Here is a 16732-nt window from a genome sequence, read left to right as displayed (position 1 = left end):
GCGAGTTAAAAATATGTAAGCAGACGAGATAGGGTAAGGTTGCACCACTTTTGACATAAAGGCTTACAACTAAGAAATTATGAGGAATATTTTTAATTTTTTTACGTCATAAAATATAACATTTCTCCTTTCGTATTTATTTTTTTTTCAGAATTTTTTGTATTGGCATAAATTTTTAAACAACGATTTTTAAGAAGCCATCAAATAGTGCGATTTAGGCAACCGATCTCCTAAATCGCACCAGAAATTAATAATACTCTTCTTGGGGTAAAGCGACACTTTCTGTGCTAGATTCTTCCTTTACGAGCAAAAATGAGTTAGGTAATTTTATTAATATTGAAGATAAATACCATAAACTAAATATAATTTCTGTCAATGTTATTATTTTTATAACTTTTCAATAATATTGCACTAAAATTGCTACATTACGGCAGTATTGTTACAATATATGCTCTGTATGGTTATTACATTTGATTTTATATATATAATCACAATCAAAGCAATAGTGCGATTTAAAAAACTAAAGCACTTTGTAAAACTTTATTTATTTAATTTACAAATAAAAACACAAAGTTATTTGAACTTTGTTAATCTAATTTTAATAATATTGTGATTATTACAAATTATCAAAATTATTTTACCTTTTTTGCGATTGAGCTACTAAATGTGTTAAAAAATAGCAGCAAAGTTACGATTTTTCTATAAATATTATTAACAAAATTTCTATTGTTCTTAACATGTTGAGTTCAATGAAGGACGACGGTAATGTTATATAGTTTCCAAATAATTTTACAAAGAGTGTACAAGTACTGTGGTTGAATTCATACACGAGGTGGTGCGATATCGGCAACCTTACTCTATTATCTAAATTTAATATTAAATGAATTTTACTTCGACGAAATTTTTCTCAAAATAGCACTAATTAGATACTTAATATTATATTAAATTAAAAAGATATCATATAATACGGAAAGAACCGTTTGATAAAGTATCTGAAAATTTAGCTAGATACAGATTTAAAAAATGATTTGTCCGGCAAAATAATCATGCGGGACTATAAAGATATAAAAATGCTGCGAAAAATTTTGACATTCTAACAATAATCAGCTTGAGCGTTCTTATAATTATTTTGAGTATCTAACAAAATTATCTTTAGATCTGTATCTAGCTAAATTTTGTAGATGCTTTAGCAAAAATCGTTCTTTCCGCGTAACTACAGAGTCTCACTGTAATTACAATTGCCGAAAGAAGCGACCATTATTTAGCAGTTATCGTCACGAGAACTTTAACTTCTCCTTTTTGGCGAGATTAGTAAGTCACATTCGATTGAAAATTGAAATGTCCAGAACGTATTGCATCCGCTGGGCTCAACAAAATTATTTTCAGATCTATATCTAACTAAATTTTTGGATACTTCAACAAAATCGTTCCTTTCGCGTACTTGATATACTTCAGGGTATAAAAAGTGTTTCGGTCATATAACCGCTTGCCATCCGAGGGCGGCTTTGAAAACGTTCTACCCTCCCGCGATCAAATGCGCGTTATCGATTATCCCAAACATCGCACCCCTTCGAGGCTATTTCTTTCTAGCCGACGGGCATTCCTCTAGGTAGGGTGGGTATCTTCGATTTTAATGAAATCTCAGAACGCTATACTCCCGATTTCCTGCGATATTGAATTAGGTTACGGAATGACGAACTTTTGCATCGTTTGCATAGCGATTGTTTCTCGATCCCTTTCTCTTTCCTTATACGAAAGCTAACGTGAACATATATCATTTGCACAAATTCTAAAAAACTAAGTCGAGAAAATATTGTGAGAAAAGCTTGCTTAACAACCGATAAAAAAAATGTCCATTCCATATCTCACACAGGTGCAAATAAGCCGTTTTTATTTACCACAATTCTTTAATGCATGAAGTCTGTAATAATTAATCAGTCTGAATGCTATAGTCAAGTTACAAAAAGTGAAAAAGATCGCTATCGTGACGCGTTGTAAAGATATAATATCAACTTTGAAGACCAAGAAAAAAAGCATAAAAAACTTTGCGCAGCACAATTATTGTACGTGCGTTATGAAATGTTAACGATTGCATGAATTAATCTGGAGTATTGATATTTGTTCGTAAACTTGTTCTCGTAGTACTTATTAATGCATAATTAATCAATTGCTTACAAGTACGATTGAATTCGCATATCAAAACAGCCGTACTACGACTGACATTTAAAGTGTACTTTATCTTTGTTAAAGATAAATTAAAAAATATATATATTTTGCAGGGCGAAAAATATTTTTATAACGAGCTTTTAAATATTGATGTTATCATGAATATTAATATTATTGTTAGCGTAACGTCTACTCAATACTATTATAAAATTCGGTAAATCTCGATAGAAAAATTTTTAATAATTTTCAATCATTCAAATATTATTTAAATACATGTTTAATTAAATATTTATAACGTTTTAATTTAAATGTATCTATCGAGAACACGATAGTTTAATTAAAAGTCATTCATTGAGATTGCAGATATTTCAATCAGTTGTTTATGCGATAATGAATCGCGTCAGCAAGCTCTTATGCGCTTATGCGCAAGCGTTATGAAAAAAGGACTTATTTTTAATTTAACCGACCAGACGTCTCGACAAGTGTTTTTTTCAGAGCTAGGCGAACGGCTATGGAATCGACAAGATTACGGACAAACGCGACGTTCGCGACGGATATAGACGACAATGAATAGCACAGCGCGGTTTATCGTGACAGGGAACCCAGCGTTAGGTCTTTAACGACGGGGAATGCGAGGAGGATCCACGAGCTCGCTCCGTGCCTGTCGTCGTAAGACGTGACTTTCGGATGCGCTCGGAGGCAAGAAGACACTCAGGTTATTCGGGCGGGACGCAAAGTCTTGGTGCCCCAAGCCTGCGGAACTACACAGCCGTACAGCGCCTTTGCATAGTTCGCCATAGTTAGGGAAACTTGGAGCGTTCTCGAGTGTTGAGCGCGTCCTGGTCGCGTCCGCGTGTCTTCTTGGGACCGCTTGTGTCTCTCCGCATTGTTAACTAGACGCGATAACTAGATCGGCGACACGAGGAACAATCCGAACGAGCGAAACTTCTGCTGCGCATTGCTGCAATCGGTCCCAATGTACATCACGCGTCGAGATACGTCTTGTTCCGATGTGATTCGCGCCGCGTAACCGTTAGGATCATTGATTAGATCTATGGATTAGATCACATCATTAATGAACAGTAAATTAGATGTAAATAGATGCGCTCGCTATTATGCAAGTGTGGTCGTATAAATGATATTTTTTCCTTTCTCTCTCTCTTTCTTTCTCTTTCTCTCGCGCATTCTCTCTCTCTCTCTCTCTCTCTCTCTCTCTCTCTCTCTCTCATTGCAAAGTTTAATTCTGCATTTTTTTTCCAGTAAACTTTTATTTGATACGGTTAAACATTAATGTTTTGTGACATGAGCCACGCGCTGAGTAATTATGTAAAAGAACAATATCAATGCATAATTTCTGCTAATTTTATAAATTTAAACTTTGCTAGTAGCTAATAGCTATATGATTTATTATCTACGATTATTTCAAAGGTTGGTGCGTGAAACAATTAATATTGAGATGTTAATCAATTTCTCTAGCAGCTCTGACCGTTCTGACGTTTTTGCGCAGATTCGACAATTTCGCAAAATTCCGCAATGTTTCTACGAAATAAACTTCCCCTTGTGCGATGCTTCGTTCGCTGCACCCCGTTAAGTAATTTACTTATTAAATTTTGGGCTGACCTTTGGCATTCCCTCGGGGAAAATGCCAGAGACGTTTGCTTTGAAGCAAATATGTTAAGCAGTGCGATGCCTAAGATGATAGGCCAAAGGTATCCCTAAAGGGTGAACAAACTCGCATCTTGCGTTATTAGCAAATCGTAGATGATTTTATATACGCATAAAATCCTCATCCAAAGTTGATGACGTTAATAAATTCGGCTTATTGTGCACAATGTTTTATTTTTCACGGCAAATGTAAAATTTATATCGAAATATTTTTATAAAAATATTTCGTAAAATAGTAATAATAATAATACTTTATAAATATTCAATAAAATGTTCTGTACATCGATACAATAATATCTTCATACAAATTTTTCTATGTATTTAAAATATGTATATATCTACCAATAAGCCGGAAATTTAACTGCAGCTTTTACAATATATAATTGCTGAAATTATTATAAAAATGAAACTATATTTCGTTTTTTTGCGAGAAGATATTACGGAGTCGTAAATTCTAAAAAAACCTACTCTCGCGGATCTCTCCGTTTTTTTTCCGTCTCATCCTCAAGCGCAACATGGATGAAACGAGCGCGTTTCTGGAAGCGATCACAATGCCAATAATCAACCGAGTGGATCGACTGATTCCAATAGCTTTATCCTTGAGAACGTGATGCTCAGTCGTGTCCTCCTCCCCTCGCGTTTCATTGTGCGCGACTCGGGGGGTCCCTTCAGCGTCCTTTAGCATTTATGCTCGGGAGAGTAGCGCTTGTGACAGCTTTTCGGCTAAAGGGGTTTGGATTCGAGAAATCGGCACTATTGTTGCGCCTTCGCTGCTAGAAAAAGTTAAGGGTCGTGCCGTTTAATCAACCGGCGCGAACAAAACCGGGGTCGGATTAGAATTGTACGGGGTGAATTTACGTTGCTCTAAGTACGAGAAATACACGCGAGCGAATTTTACGCTCTACCTCCAAAGTAGAGTGTAGGGTGCAAACTGTTCCAATAATTGCCGCTTAAACACGTAGTTGCAGCTGATATGCTTATTTTGTACTTTTTCTAAATTCTACATAATAAACATTTTTCATCATTTTTTAAGAAAAAACCTTAATATACACAAAATAAAAGCAACAAGATTGACACCCATTAATTGTTTAAATATAATGAAAGAAAAATATAAGACATGAATTGTCCCTCCACCCTTCTCACTGAGAGAAATGTTTTGTAAAGTCAACTAACGTTTGAATAGTAATCAAATGAATTTTATAGTTATAATTACTAAATATATAATTGTTTGGACCAAACAATTTATAGCTTTAACCAAATAATTATTTTCGTGCTACAAATTACAAAAAGTTTTGTTAAATGTAACTAAGTTTTTGGTACCAGTAACTACAAAATTTATTTTGATCACTATATACAACCAAACGTTAGTTGATCTTACCAAACGATTTCTCTCAGTGCTGAATACTTGCATGCCGCACATATTGCTCGTGTACTCTGTACTATCACGTATTTATTTATGTTTAGATGACATTGTTAAAATTTAATATTAAAACATCTTTAATACATTAATACGCTCTAACATTTTTTGTTCTAATACTGTATTTGATAAAAGCGCAGTAATTAGGACACTTACCACACTGAAAAAAAAGTTGGTTATCACTACAAAGTATAGTGAAATAGTATCAATTAAATATTTTGTCAATATAACCAAAAATAATTTTATTGTTATACATATTTAATAAGTATTGTCAAATCTGGTACAAGTTACTAAATATTCAGAAAGATATAATTATTTTTGATTACATTGACCAAATATTCAATTGATACTATTTCACTATACATTTGTAGTTATTACAAATCTTTTTTTTTTTTTTCAGTGCATAAGCGTCACACGATGCACAAAATATCTAAAGGGTCTTTAAATTTTTGGAGTTTTCTCTTTTAAATCTTTAGATCATGGACTATACGTCATTCAATTCACCTTAGCTGAGGTTTATGTGTAAAGACAGACATATTAAAGCCGATGAGACATAAACAACAAAGCAGTACGTACAACAGTGATTTCGAAAAATCTCTTTGCAACAAAAAAAACATTTTATTTTTATTTTATATCCCACTATATGGTTACGCGTCCTTTACAAATAACGCAACAGAGTCCACAAAATTACTCGATTTCCACATATTCTGTTAGCGCGCTTCCATTTGTAATTTGACATTTTGTTAATACGTTCCTGCCTTCTCTTCGGGACAAGCGTATACAAATATTTCTACAATTCCGAATGTGCGCCGCTCGCCACGTTCCCGCGCGACGTAAATAATATACATTTATAACTGTATCCCGGTACTCCGCAACGCGCAGAAATTATGTAATGAGAGATATATCGCCGTACAAGAATGCAGGCGAGCATATTATCGCCGTTGTCCGTTCCGTTGTGGCTCGATCCGATATACGCCATCATTTATCAGTATCGACGTTATATACCGCGACGGCGATACGTGATTTTATTTTACCGGAGCGTTTAACGAGAGAAAGGCGATCACATTTCATCTCATTAGTCGGCACGGCACGGTTACATCAATGTATAACTATCGCGAACTCGTCAATATAAGCCCAGAAAGCGGTTCCAAGCACGTTAATTAGCGCCGTGCGCCTTTTTTCGTTCCCGTGAAAGTTCCAGGATGGAGTCGGCCGCCTTGGACGCGACATAAAGCGTATAATTTTCGACCTCCTAATCACAACTCGGATTCGGACAGTCATGACCTTAATGCTCTCTCGCATCTGCCGAACGATTTCCCACTGCGAGCGCAAAATAGCGACGCTCGATCGATCATATCGAGCTCATTAGGTATATTTGCTAATCCGCACACACAACGTGTTTCCCCCACTCCCTCTTTACGTTAGAATGATGAATCGATCGAGTAGCCTCGATCTCGTGAAAACGGCAGACCTAAAACGTATGCGCGCGACGGCCACCTTCTTCCCGATGGTTAAAATTGACGTCCGACCTGACGCGCGGTCAGCGCTTAAAAAGCAAGCGCAATGATTGCGCCGATGTGTCCCGCTTCTCCGGATTATAATCCAGCGGATTCAAGCCGCACACGGATGCAACACATCACGTTTCCAACATCAACTTTCAATCAGGCGAGATCTCGCGAAAAAGAAGAGGAGGCTAAAGCTCTTGTAATGATAACTATCAAATAATAGATCGTTTCTCTCTCTCTCTCTCTCTCTCTCTCTCTCTCTCTCTCGGCAATTGTAATTACGGTGAGACGCCGTAGATACACGGAAAGAACGAAAAACACTTTTTTACTAAAGTATCTAAAAATTTAACGGGCTGCAGATCTGAAAGCAACTTTGTTAGGCCATCAAAATAATTACGTAAAATGCTCGAAGTGGCTTTTAGAATGTCAAAACGTTGTGCAATATCGCTCATCATGGTTGAGTGTCCCGTATAATTATTTTGATGGACCAACAAAATTATTTTCAGATCGGTATCTCCAGCTAAATTTTTTTAGACGCCTCAGCAGAACCGTTCTTTTCCACGTATACGTCGATATTGTTACGCGCGTGCCGAGGTTCCTTAAATCAGCTGATCATAATTAGGACATGCATTACACACTGAGTGGCAGAATGCACGGAATGTGCGATGGACGTAAGTGGCGCGACGCGAGAAATGTTGATCGTCCCTCGATCGAGGAATTCAGTACCGTTCGCGAGTTTTTTTTCCCCCCTCCCTCGTTTATCGTATATATGTCGCACGTCAATCTAAATTATCGTGACAGAGCGAAGGGTTACAACGCAGAGGGGGGAAGGGGCAATTTACCAAAGAAATTGGAGAAACTCGCTCGCGATGATTTCTTCTGCGTTGCGACGCTCGCGTAGAAAAGATGTAGAACAATAATGGCAAGGGCTCGTGATATAACCGTATTTGTGACACGGAGCGACTCGCAGTCTGGATAAAATCGCCAGTTTTTCCCCCCTAGCGATCGCGATTAAGATTCCGAGCATATATCCACCTTGTTCTCGATTTCCTAGAAGACTCGCGCTTGGTCCCACAGTATCCGCTTATCGTTCCTCGTGCCGTGCCTACTTCTACACATGCGTATATCATAAGAAGTCTATATTATATCGTTAAATAAATCATCTGCCCTCGTTTGCTCTGAAGCGGAATCTCTCAACTAAAATTTTTATTTTTGCACTTTTATTATTGCACAAAATTATTTCTTATAAGTTGTCACAAGGAAAAACAAAAGTGTCGTGAATGTTCTTATGTCTAAAGAAAGTATGCGTGATATATAAAATGTAAGGATTTAAAAATTTGAAATTATCTTACCTACCAATTTCTTCATTGAAAAAAGATTCTTGTTACATTATTTAAAAATCTGGTAGATTCAATCGGTACTATTAAAAAAATGAATGAATCAAATCTCGTAGAAATTACCGGATTATAGTAAAGTCTAACAAACGTTTTAATGATAAAATCTCTCGAATTCTATTACAATAATCAAAAATTCTGCTTGGTTCTATTAAAATGCTCTCAATTGTATTTGTTTTGTTGAGGTAATAAAATTATTTTTTTCAACGTTATAATTATATGAAAAGTAAAAGAGATACATTTTAGCCAATTTAACGGAAAGCATTTAATAAAAAAAATCATAAAGACAGTTGTTTAAAAAGATTTCATCAAACCAAATTATTGTATAAGATACGTACATTACATATCAAAACATATAATCTATATTGGTTCAAAAGCATGTGATTCCTAAAAATTGAATCCTCGAAGTATTGAAGATAATTGCATAAAAAATAAAAGAAAGTAAAAGAAGCTTAACCCATTTAATGGAACACAATCAGTGCTAAGGATGAAGGCAACGGTTCAGAAAAATTCCATCCAATCAAGTTGCTGTATAGAAAACATCACCTCAAAGTCCAAGGGAGACTCGCGACTTCTTTCGAGGCACTTTGCACACGTCGACAGGCGTATCTGCTTTAAGAAATAACTTTAAACAGCCGCCCATGTTCATCGCGGAGAATAACGCGAGTAATTACGCGATCGGCGGGATCCATTAAAGCCTTGCCAGCTCGCTCGTCTTTATCGATGACATAAGAGAACTTTTATAGCACGAGGATTCCTGCCGTCATCCTTTACGCGCGTTCGCTTCACGACTATCCCCCTCGCCTCCCATTTAAAACCCTGTTACACGCCGACCTGGTGCGACGACGCGACGGCAACGCGGCGCGCGAAGTAAATTGCGCCTGCTTTACGGGACGAAAGCTACAAATGAAGACCGATGAAGAATTCACTGCGTGCCTGAAGGTGGAATCTTCCCGGATCGAAGAGCCGCCACTTGTTCATAATTTGTCGACACGCGCGCGGCGCGGTCGTGTTGTACCCACGATATCGCCGATCATTTTCACCGTGGGTACCGTTTAATGGAGCATACGCCGAACACACGCGAGTTAAAGTTGCAGCGCGACAATGCAACGTATATGCAATATGTGTACTCGTTGTTTCGACGAGTCATCGTCATCCGCCGCTCCTTTCAAGATTGGCAAGAGTAAGCGGCGAATGTTGAAGTACGTACGGGATAGTAATTCCGTTACCTGAAAGGGTAGATTAATATCTTCCTGTTATTCTAACAGTGAAATAATACGCGTACATTTACGCCGACCTTATGAATCCGAAAAATGTGTCTTTACTCTGTTTATCTTTCCGCTCACTCTTATCGTGTCTTTCGAACTGATTGGATTTCTTTACGGCGAGAATAATTTTAGACGAGGCAGTTCTTAATTCACATTTGCCTGATATTTCTCAAAATTGATATTTTTCTGATAACTTTCATAAAACGTTCTATTTATTAATGTATATAAAGTAATTTTTTCTTTTACGTGAATATAACAATACAATTTTCAAACTTTTTACTCCGTGCGTTTTATCTTTTGTAACTAAAAGCACGATGCAGTTGTAAAATATCATTTACCATAGAGATTGGCGTGTTTGACAGGCATAACATAAATCAACGAAAAGCCATTGATTGAGAGAGTCATCAATATTCTGTTACATTAATGGTAGTTGTTTTTATAATTTTATTTAGGTTGTACAGATGTGTTAGAGCGTGCAAACGAAATAAATGATCGCATTTCATGTCGCGCAACAAAAACCAAAATCAACAAAAAGCAAATAATAGAATCGCACGCCTTATTATTATTACTGACTGTTACGCGGGCATTACGCAGAAATATGATTGCGCATCATTCAATAATAAATATGAATAAGAATGTAAATATTCAATAGAGGTATAATTTATACACCGTGCCTAAGAGCTAATTGCGGATGCTGTTTCGCTGATGGCGTTGCGGTTACGGCTTACTGTTTTCCTCTCGTTATCGTCCTAAATACAGTGCAAAATCATCACGCAGGATATCAAGGATTTCTGCCCGTCACAGATCCGTTATGTACCGGTAATCGAGGCAATTTTTCTCTTTGTGGACACGGCAACCTTTTACTTCGCTGCCGACCTCCGGCCTTTACCTATTTACCACCTATCACCGCGTCATGAGGCCCTCCCATTCTCTCGCGGTACTAAATTAACGACTATCGAATTGGATCCCGTCCGCGTTAACTTTGACTTCAGTTTTACTTTCCTCATGCGCGTATTATCCCCGTATTATATAAATACGTTGCCTAATAGCGTTTGCGATCGCATCAGTTTACATCTAATTCGATTTCATCTTCAGCTTTAGTTATAATATGTCCTTAGCTTCAGCTCAGAGTTTTCAAGATAAACCATTTGCGAAACAATCCTTTTTTTAAGCCATTGTCGTAAGCTTCATTCAATGTAAAAATACCGAGTCCAGAAATCTATGTTTTATACACGTTCCAGAGAACATTGGGTCACATCGTGACATTTGTATCTCCAACATAAACGGCGAATTATTTTATATCGTTTCAAAATATGCGCGTGCGAATTGAGAAAAATCAGTATTTTTCATAATTCTCGTTTCAAAATATGCGCGTGCGAATTGAGAAAAATCAGTATTTTTCATAATTCTCTTTTACAATATATATATATATATGATTTTTGTCGGCCAGAAGTGTTAAACTGATTGTTTTGTTAAAAATTTAACTTTTCTACGTCGAACTCAACTACTTTGCGATAGTCTATCGTAACAGTTCAAGTATTTCAATCAGTGCAGGATTATAATAAATAAACTTGTATTTTTGGCATCTTTGTAAATTTCCCTAAAAAAAAAAAAAGATTCTTTGGTTAGAGTCTATCTGGTCGATAGACGCCAGTTAGATAAAACCTAGATACTTGATCTTCGCTTATTCGCGAAATATTTTGGACCGTGAAGGTTTAAGAGAACGTACTGAAGCGGTGATATCGCCCTGATTGAAATGTCGTTTCTGATTTCAGACGAACATGCACGCGTCGTTCCCGTACGACGGCGGACGCAGTAGTGGCGGAGGCGGTGGTGGCGGAGGCGGCGGCGGCGGCGGTGGCGGTGGCGGTGGAAGGGGCGTCGAGTATGGCGCCGTACGTCGTCCTGACGCCCTCCTACCGCCTCCAGGCCTCGACCAGACCGACCTCGTTCTACACAGCAGCCTCGTTGACGACCCCCAGGTGAGCGACGATGTACGTAATCGCAACATATTTTCTCTATTATCATCCCTCAACGCGTCTCTCCCGACGACGTTCACGCTCGCTGAGGATTACCCGCGGGATGTTACCGCAAAAGCGGAAGCGTTACGATTACTAGAGATCTGCTCCGAAACTGCGTACACACTTTGTGCGGGATGGTTTTCGCAGAGTTCGCGCGCACGACGTTAATTTTGGAGTTACGAGTAATAATTAACGGAAACGAAAAGCAGCAGTATTCTTCTTTTTTTTTCACTTTTAAGCGAAATTTATTTTGACAGAATTTAAACTTGGTTGTCAAGATGTAAAGTTGTAAAAAATAGAGAAAAAACGAGTTGAAAGTGTTCTTTAGCTGAATTAATCAGGAGAGATTAATTCTCTCAGTTAATTCAGCTATAATAAGTGTTTGTCGATTCTTTTTGGATTAATCTTTTTTTTTTTGTAAAACGTACAAAAGCAGTTATGTTAATATTAAAAGTTTCGGCGTCCGTTAAATAGAATGTCAGACGCTTGTTACAATGCGGGACGGAATGTTGCAAAACATACCGTACTTTGCTGTGGTCGAAAATATTTTTCTTTGCTTAAACAAGCACACACCAGGTAGTCGATTGTTGTACGGAAAAATATTTGTAAAAAAAAGTAACTAGTGTATTTTTCGGCACCATAATGTTGAATATTTTTATATCTACTTTTGTATTTTAATCACATATTTTTTAAACGTATAATTTGACGAAAATATATATTAAATGTATAAAAAACTGCACACTCTCTGAATTACAGATGTTAACAATCAAATTCTTCTTGAACTGTAAAGTGTTTAATTTCATATTAAATTTTATAATGCTATGTGATATAAAGGATTTAATTTTATAAAATTCTGAAAAATTAAATGAAATAGTAAAATTAAATTTAAACTCGCGCGCGTTAATTTTACAGATAAACTTCTTTTTAAAAGGATTACACACAAATGTTTAAATATTTATTATAAAACGATTTAATAACTATAATAATATTAAATAATTTTATTCTATGCTTAACTTTATGTACCGTATGAATTGATTCACGTCTTTATTTTAAAAAATTCTTTTGAAATTGGTTAAAATATCTGTTGATAAAATGAAATATTATTTATGTTTTAGAACACAAATGTGGACGATGGAGGGTTCATGAACGACTTGCCATTATTAAAAAGTAAGTAATCGCAAAAATGTTTATCTTATTATCTTCTGTATTTTCCACATATGTATTTTGATCGCGAAATTATCGGCGATCATTTATTTGCCGAGAATTTAGGAGACAAAATGTTGCTCTAATGCTGCTTTAAGCAGACGTATATCTCGCGATAGTTGTGTAACGTATTCCCACTTTGCAGGGATGTCTTGCGAATTTCGTCTTGTAATTTTACGCTGCGCATAACACAAAGCCGGTATCTCGCGATCGCAGGATCGTTCGATTCGGAATTTATTCCACGGGGGCAAATTTACGCGTTGCATAAAGTGCAACGCACGCCATCTCGAAATAACGTGGCGCCGGCATAATCCCGACATAAAATGGACACTGCGCGACCGGAAATATAAAGTAACCGCACCAGCGGGGACTTGTCGCCCTTAATTAGAATTTATCTCTCTCTTACTCTCAGTCGTGTCAAGGGCAGGCGATCAGATTTCTAACCGTTTGTGAAAATAAACCTACCTACGACTCTATCTCTCTCTCTCTCTTTGTGCGCATTAAAGTGACGCACCAGCTCTTATATGAGCCATCTTTAGTAATACGCAATCAACTGCGAAAGAGATCATAAGAACCTGCAAATGGCAGAATTATCGAAGAGCGTTGCATTGAATCGCAACGCAATGAATTATCGACGGGTGCATGGTCAAGTTTAACTCCCGCTTACTTCTTTGGAAAGTTTTCTATAATAGGATTACGTTCTATAGCTATAGAGATTAATTATTGAGATATAAATTTGTTTTTTATCGCGAGCTTGTTTACGCGTAGTACCTTACATTGCAAAATTGTCTAATACTGTACAATAAAATACATTTCTTTACTCGCTTATTTGCGTTTCAGAGAAACGATACTCACGGGACTTGCACTCATGAATTCTACGTGACGAATTTTCCGATTTAAATTTGCCTCTCGATTAAGAGCAACGTTTTTCCGAACTTGAAATATTTCGATGACGAAACACCGTGTGAATAAAATTCACGCATAAAATTTCGCTCTATCGCAACGCGTGACTTCGCGATTGCGTAACTTCGAGCGAGTTACGCGGGGAAGGAGGATGTGTTACGGATCACAGTGGACGTTGATTATAAGGAAACTTGTACCATGCCCAATTTCGCGAACGATACGCCTCCCGTCGGCTCGCGTCGGTACGAGATCGAATCGCGGCCAGTGTCTTGCGAAAGTATCACGCTCACCCAAGATCGATCGTATCCGATCGACGAACTGGTCAGAGAGGACTCCCGAGAGTTTGTCGTGAAGGTTACATCTGTGGCTGTAATATATGTAACTTTCGATCTATGAATTAATAACGAAATCGTTCCACGGTATAACCGCCGCCCAATATGGTAGCGGCAATTTTCATCACTTTGAGAGGACGTCAAAAGAGCCGCGCGTGCTTTCTACTGATCGCGCACGTTAGAAACCGAAGTGAGAGGAACATGATCTGGCTTAATTTTACTCGGGCGTTCCAATTTTTAGATAGATTTCATGGCGGAGATATCATAGTCGTGAAACCATCTCCGTGAAAAGAAATCGGCAGCTTTACAATTATTACGTTAATATATTAACACTGGAACTATCAACGTTTAACATATATTTACTTCTACTATTTAAATACACTGTATACGTATGTTTTTCAAAGAAATGAGAGGAGAAAATAAATTTATTAATGTAATAATTTATAATATTGCAATAAAAGTCACGGATCAAAAAATCTCGGAAAATTTGCCGTTATAAATTTGATAAAAAAAAATGTAATCAGTCATTCCGATTGCTTTATGTCCATTTTTATCAATGTACAACAGATTAACTTTAATCACAGTTTAGCTTGCCATTTATCTTTTTCTAATTCTAATTTTCAGAATTACGACGGACTTTTTGAGAGTTTCTGATTCGTGACTTTTATTGCAATGTGTGAATAATTACATTCGCTACATTTATTTTATCTCAATGCGGACATTACAATTCTATGGTGTTAAAACTTGACAGAATGCACAAGGATCTGGTTACGTCGATATAGCGATTTAGCGACGTCACTTAGGAAACGTGTGATTGTAGGAAACACAACGACTTTTGGAGCCCACGTACGCGTACGGCCCACAAATGTATTACATGACCCTCGTTTTCTACAACGTTCTAATTCTTCTCGCCTCTTCGAATCGTCGCGTCGCACAATGGCCGAGAACCACCGGGACGCGTGGAGTCGTGCGTGTACGCGCTGCGAAAGGAGGTGCGAGGGCAAAAAGAAAGAAAAAAAAAAGAGAAATACAGTGCGTGCCCGCGGGCGGATCGGATTTCGTTCATTGTCATTGTAATTTCTTGGCGGGGTGTAGTTTTCGGGGCGTTCCTCACCACAGGGGTATTACCTACAGATGGCTGTTTGTTCGAATGTCACCGAGGGTTATTATATGCCTCGTTACTCGTCCTGCGACGGCTTATTTGGCCGGTCTTTTCCTATTCCGCTTCTCTCTTGCTCTCCATCGTTCCGTCTCCCCTTCTCTCTCGCGCGATCTTCTTTTCCTTCCCGTGAATCTTTTTATTTTTATTTTCTTTTCTTTTTCAAAACCGGTACGAAATACACGCGAGATGCAACGTTACTCGGATACAACATGTTTATTTGAACATGTAAATTAAATATTAAACACAATATTCCCATCTAACGATTTATAACGAAGGAAAGAAATTTGCAAAGTTACTCCTTTTGATTGTGACTTGTTCAATCGAAATGTCTTGGACTTATTTATTTATTTATTTAGAAATTTATTGTGGTAACTTTTTTAGTAACAAAATGTAAAACATATATATATATATATATATATATATATAGATGATATATGTATAGTTGGGTGCGTTCCATTTCTCGGAAGCCGGTTATACAATTACGCGACTTACCTTGGCTCGACGACGACGATGACGACGACGTGCTCCAGTTTAGCTCAGCTAAGCTCAGCTACGAAGTATCGAGGACGAACGGATTCTTTCGCTAGCGATGACGCTCACAAAATTTTGATGGTACAGCTACAACGGTTGGAGCAAATTGATAGAGAGTTTTCGATCTGCGACTCATCGTTTTGATTACATACATTTATTTACGTACCTCGAAAAACAATCGACTTCGCGCGCAATGGATTGCGGCCGAAAGCAATTCAAAAGCCGATGTCTATTTTCGAAAAAAAAAGAGAGGGAAAAAAAAGAAACAGTTTTGTCTATTTTCACACATCGGACTGCGTTGTAGTTCGAACGAGAAAGCCAAGATTAACAGTTCAAACTATTTTGAAAAAAAATATTTGCGTACTTCCATCCCAAAAATGATAACTTGTGACATGTGAATAGGTATTGGAACGCACGGATCTCTTCCCTGCGTATTTGTTAACTTACTTAAGGTAACACGTGTTCTACAATGCGAATTTGCACGGATTAATTTATTATCCACACGGCACAGCCATGAGAAGAATCAAAAGTAATTAATCATCCGAAGAAGGCCAACTAACGACACAGACGTGCGACTTTAATGGTTTCTTTTCTATTCGCGCTATTCAATATCTCCACCTTGCCGCTTTTTGCGAACCGGTGGATGTTAATCATCGCGCTCTTCATTCCCACCAATTCTACTTGCGTTGTCAGATTGGCAGATTACGATAACAATTTTCACCCTTTGCATTTGCCGAAAATATGCTCTTTATTAAACATACGTTCGTGAACAATGAGTTTAATTCTAATCTAGATCACGTGGCGGTGCCGAGGGAAAAAAAATACGCTGATCGATTCCAAATTTCCAATATCGAAGAGGTGTGAGTGCTGCTGCCTCTCATATTGTTCAGCAGGCGGAACCACGTTTCGCGCGTGGTGCCCCTCCGAATGGAGGGCGTCCACCATCTTTGTATGAAGGCAGCTAAACTCCTAAAATCAACCCCTAATGAAATTAACGATCACAACGTTGCTTTGTAGTTGCCCCGGGGGCCAGGTGGATCCCCGCCTGGCGGAAGCCCTCTCGGCGTGGAGCCCCTTCACGGTCGAAAAGTCACACCCCAGTCACACCATCTAACCAATCAAGGTCGAGAAGTAAGCGAAGTCGTTGGTACGCGTCGATTGGTTA

The 16732-nt window shown here is 37.7% G+C and overlaps 1 protein-coding gene across 9 annotated transcripts in view; it reads left to right on the top strand.

Annotated features, from left to right (window-relative positions):
- Positions 1-16732, top strand: part of LOC105193269 (transcription factor AP-2-epsilon) — a 221196-nt gene that overhangs the window by 166901 nt on the left and 37563 nt on the right. For 8 of the 9 annotated variants that reach the window (XM_039447134.1, XM_039447108.1, XM_039447101.1 and 5 more), the window contains 2 exons: positions 11191-11409; positions 12552-12603. In XM_039447134.1, the coding sequence (XP_039303068.1) occupies positions 11191-11409; positions 12552-12603 (271 nt within the window). The remainder of the gene's footprint in view (positions 1-11190; positions 11410-12551; positions 12604-16732) is intronic. The other variant, XM_039447093.1, reaches the window with a different exon arrangement.

This window comes from Solenopsis invicta, chromosome 1 (assembly GCF_016802725.1).
Source record: "Solenopsis invicta isolate M01_SB chromosome 1, UNIL_Sinv_3.0, whole genome shotgun sequence".
NCBI classification, from domain to species: Eukaryota; Metazoa; Arthropoda; class Insecta; order Hymenoptera; family Formicidae; genus Solenopsis; species Solenopsis invicta.
This window is presented reverse-complemented; position numbering and strand designations above follow the sequence as displayed.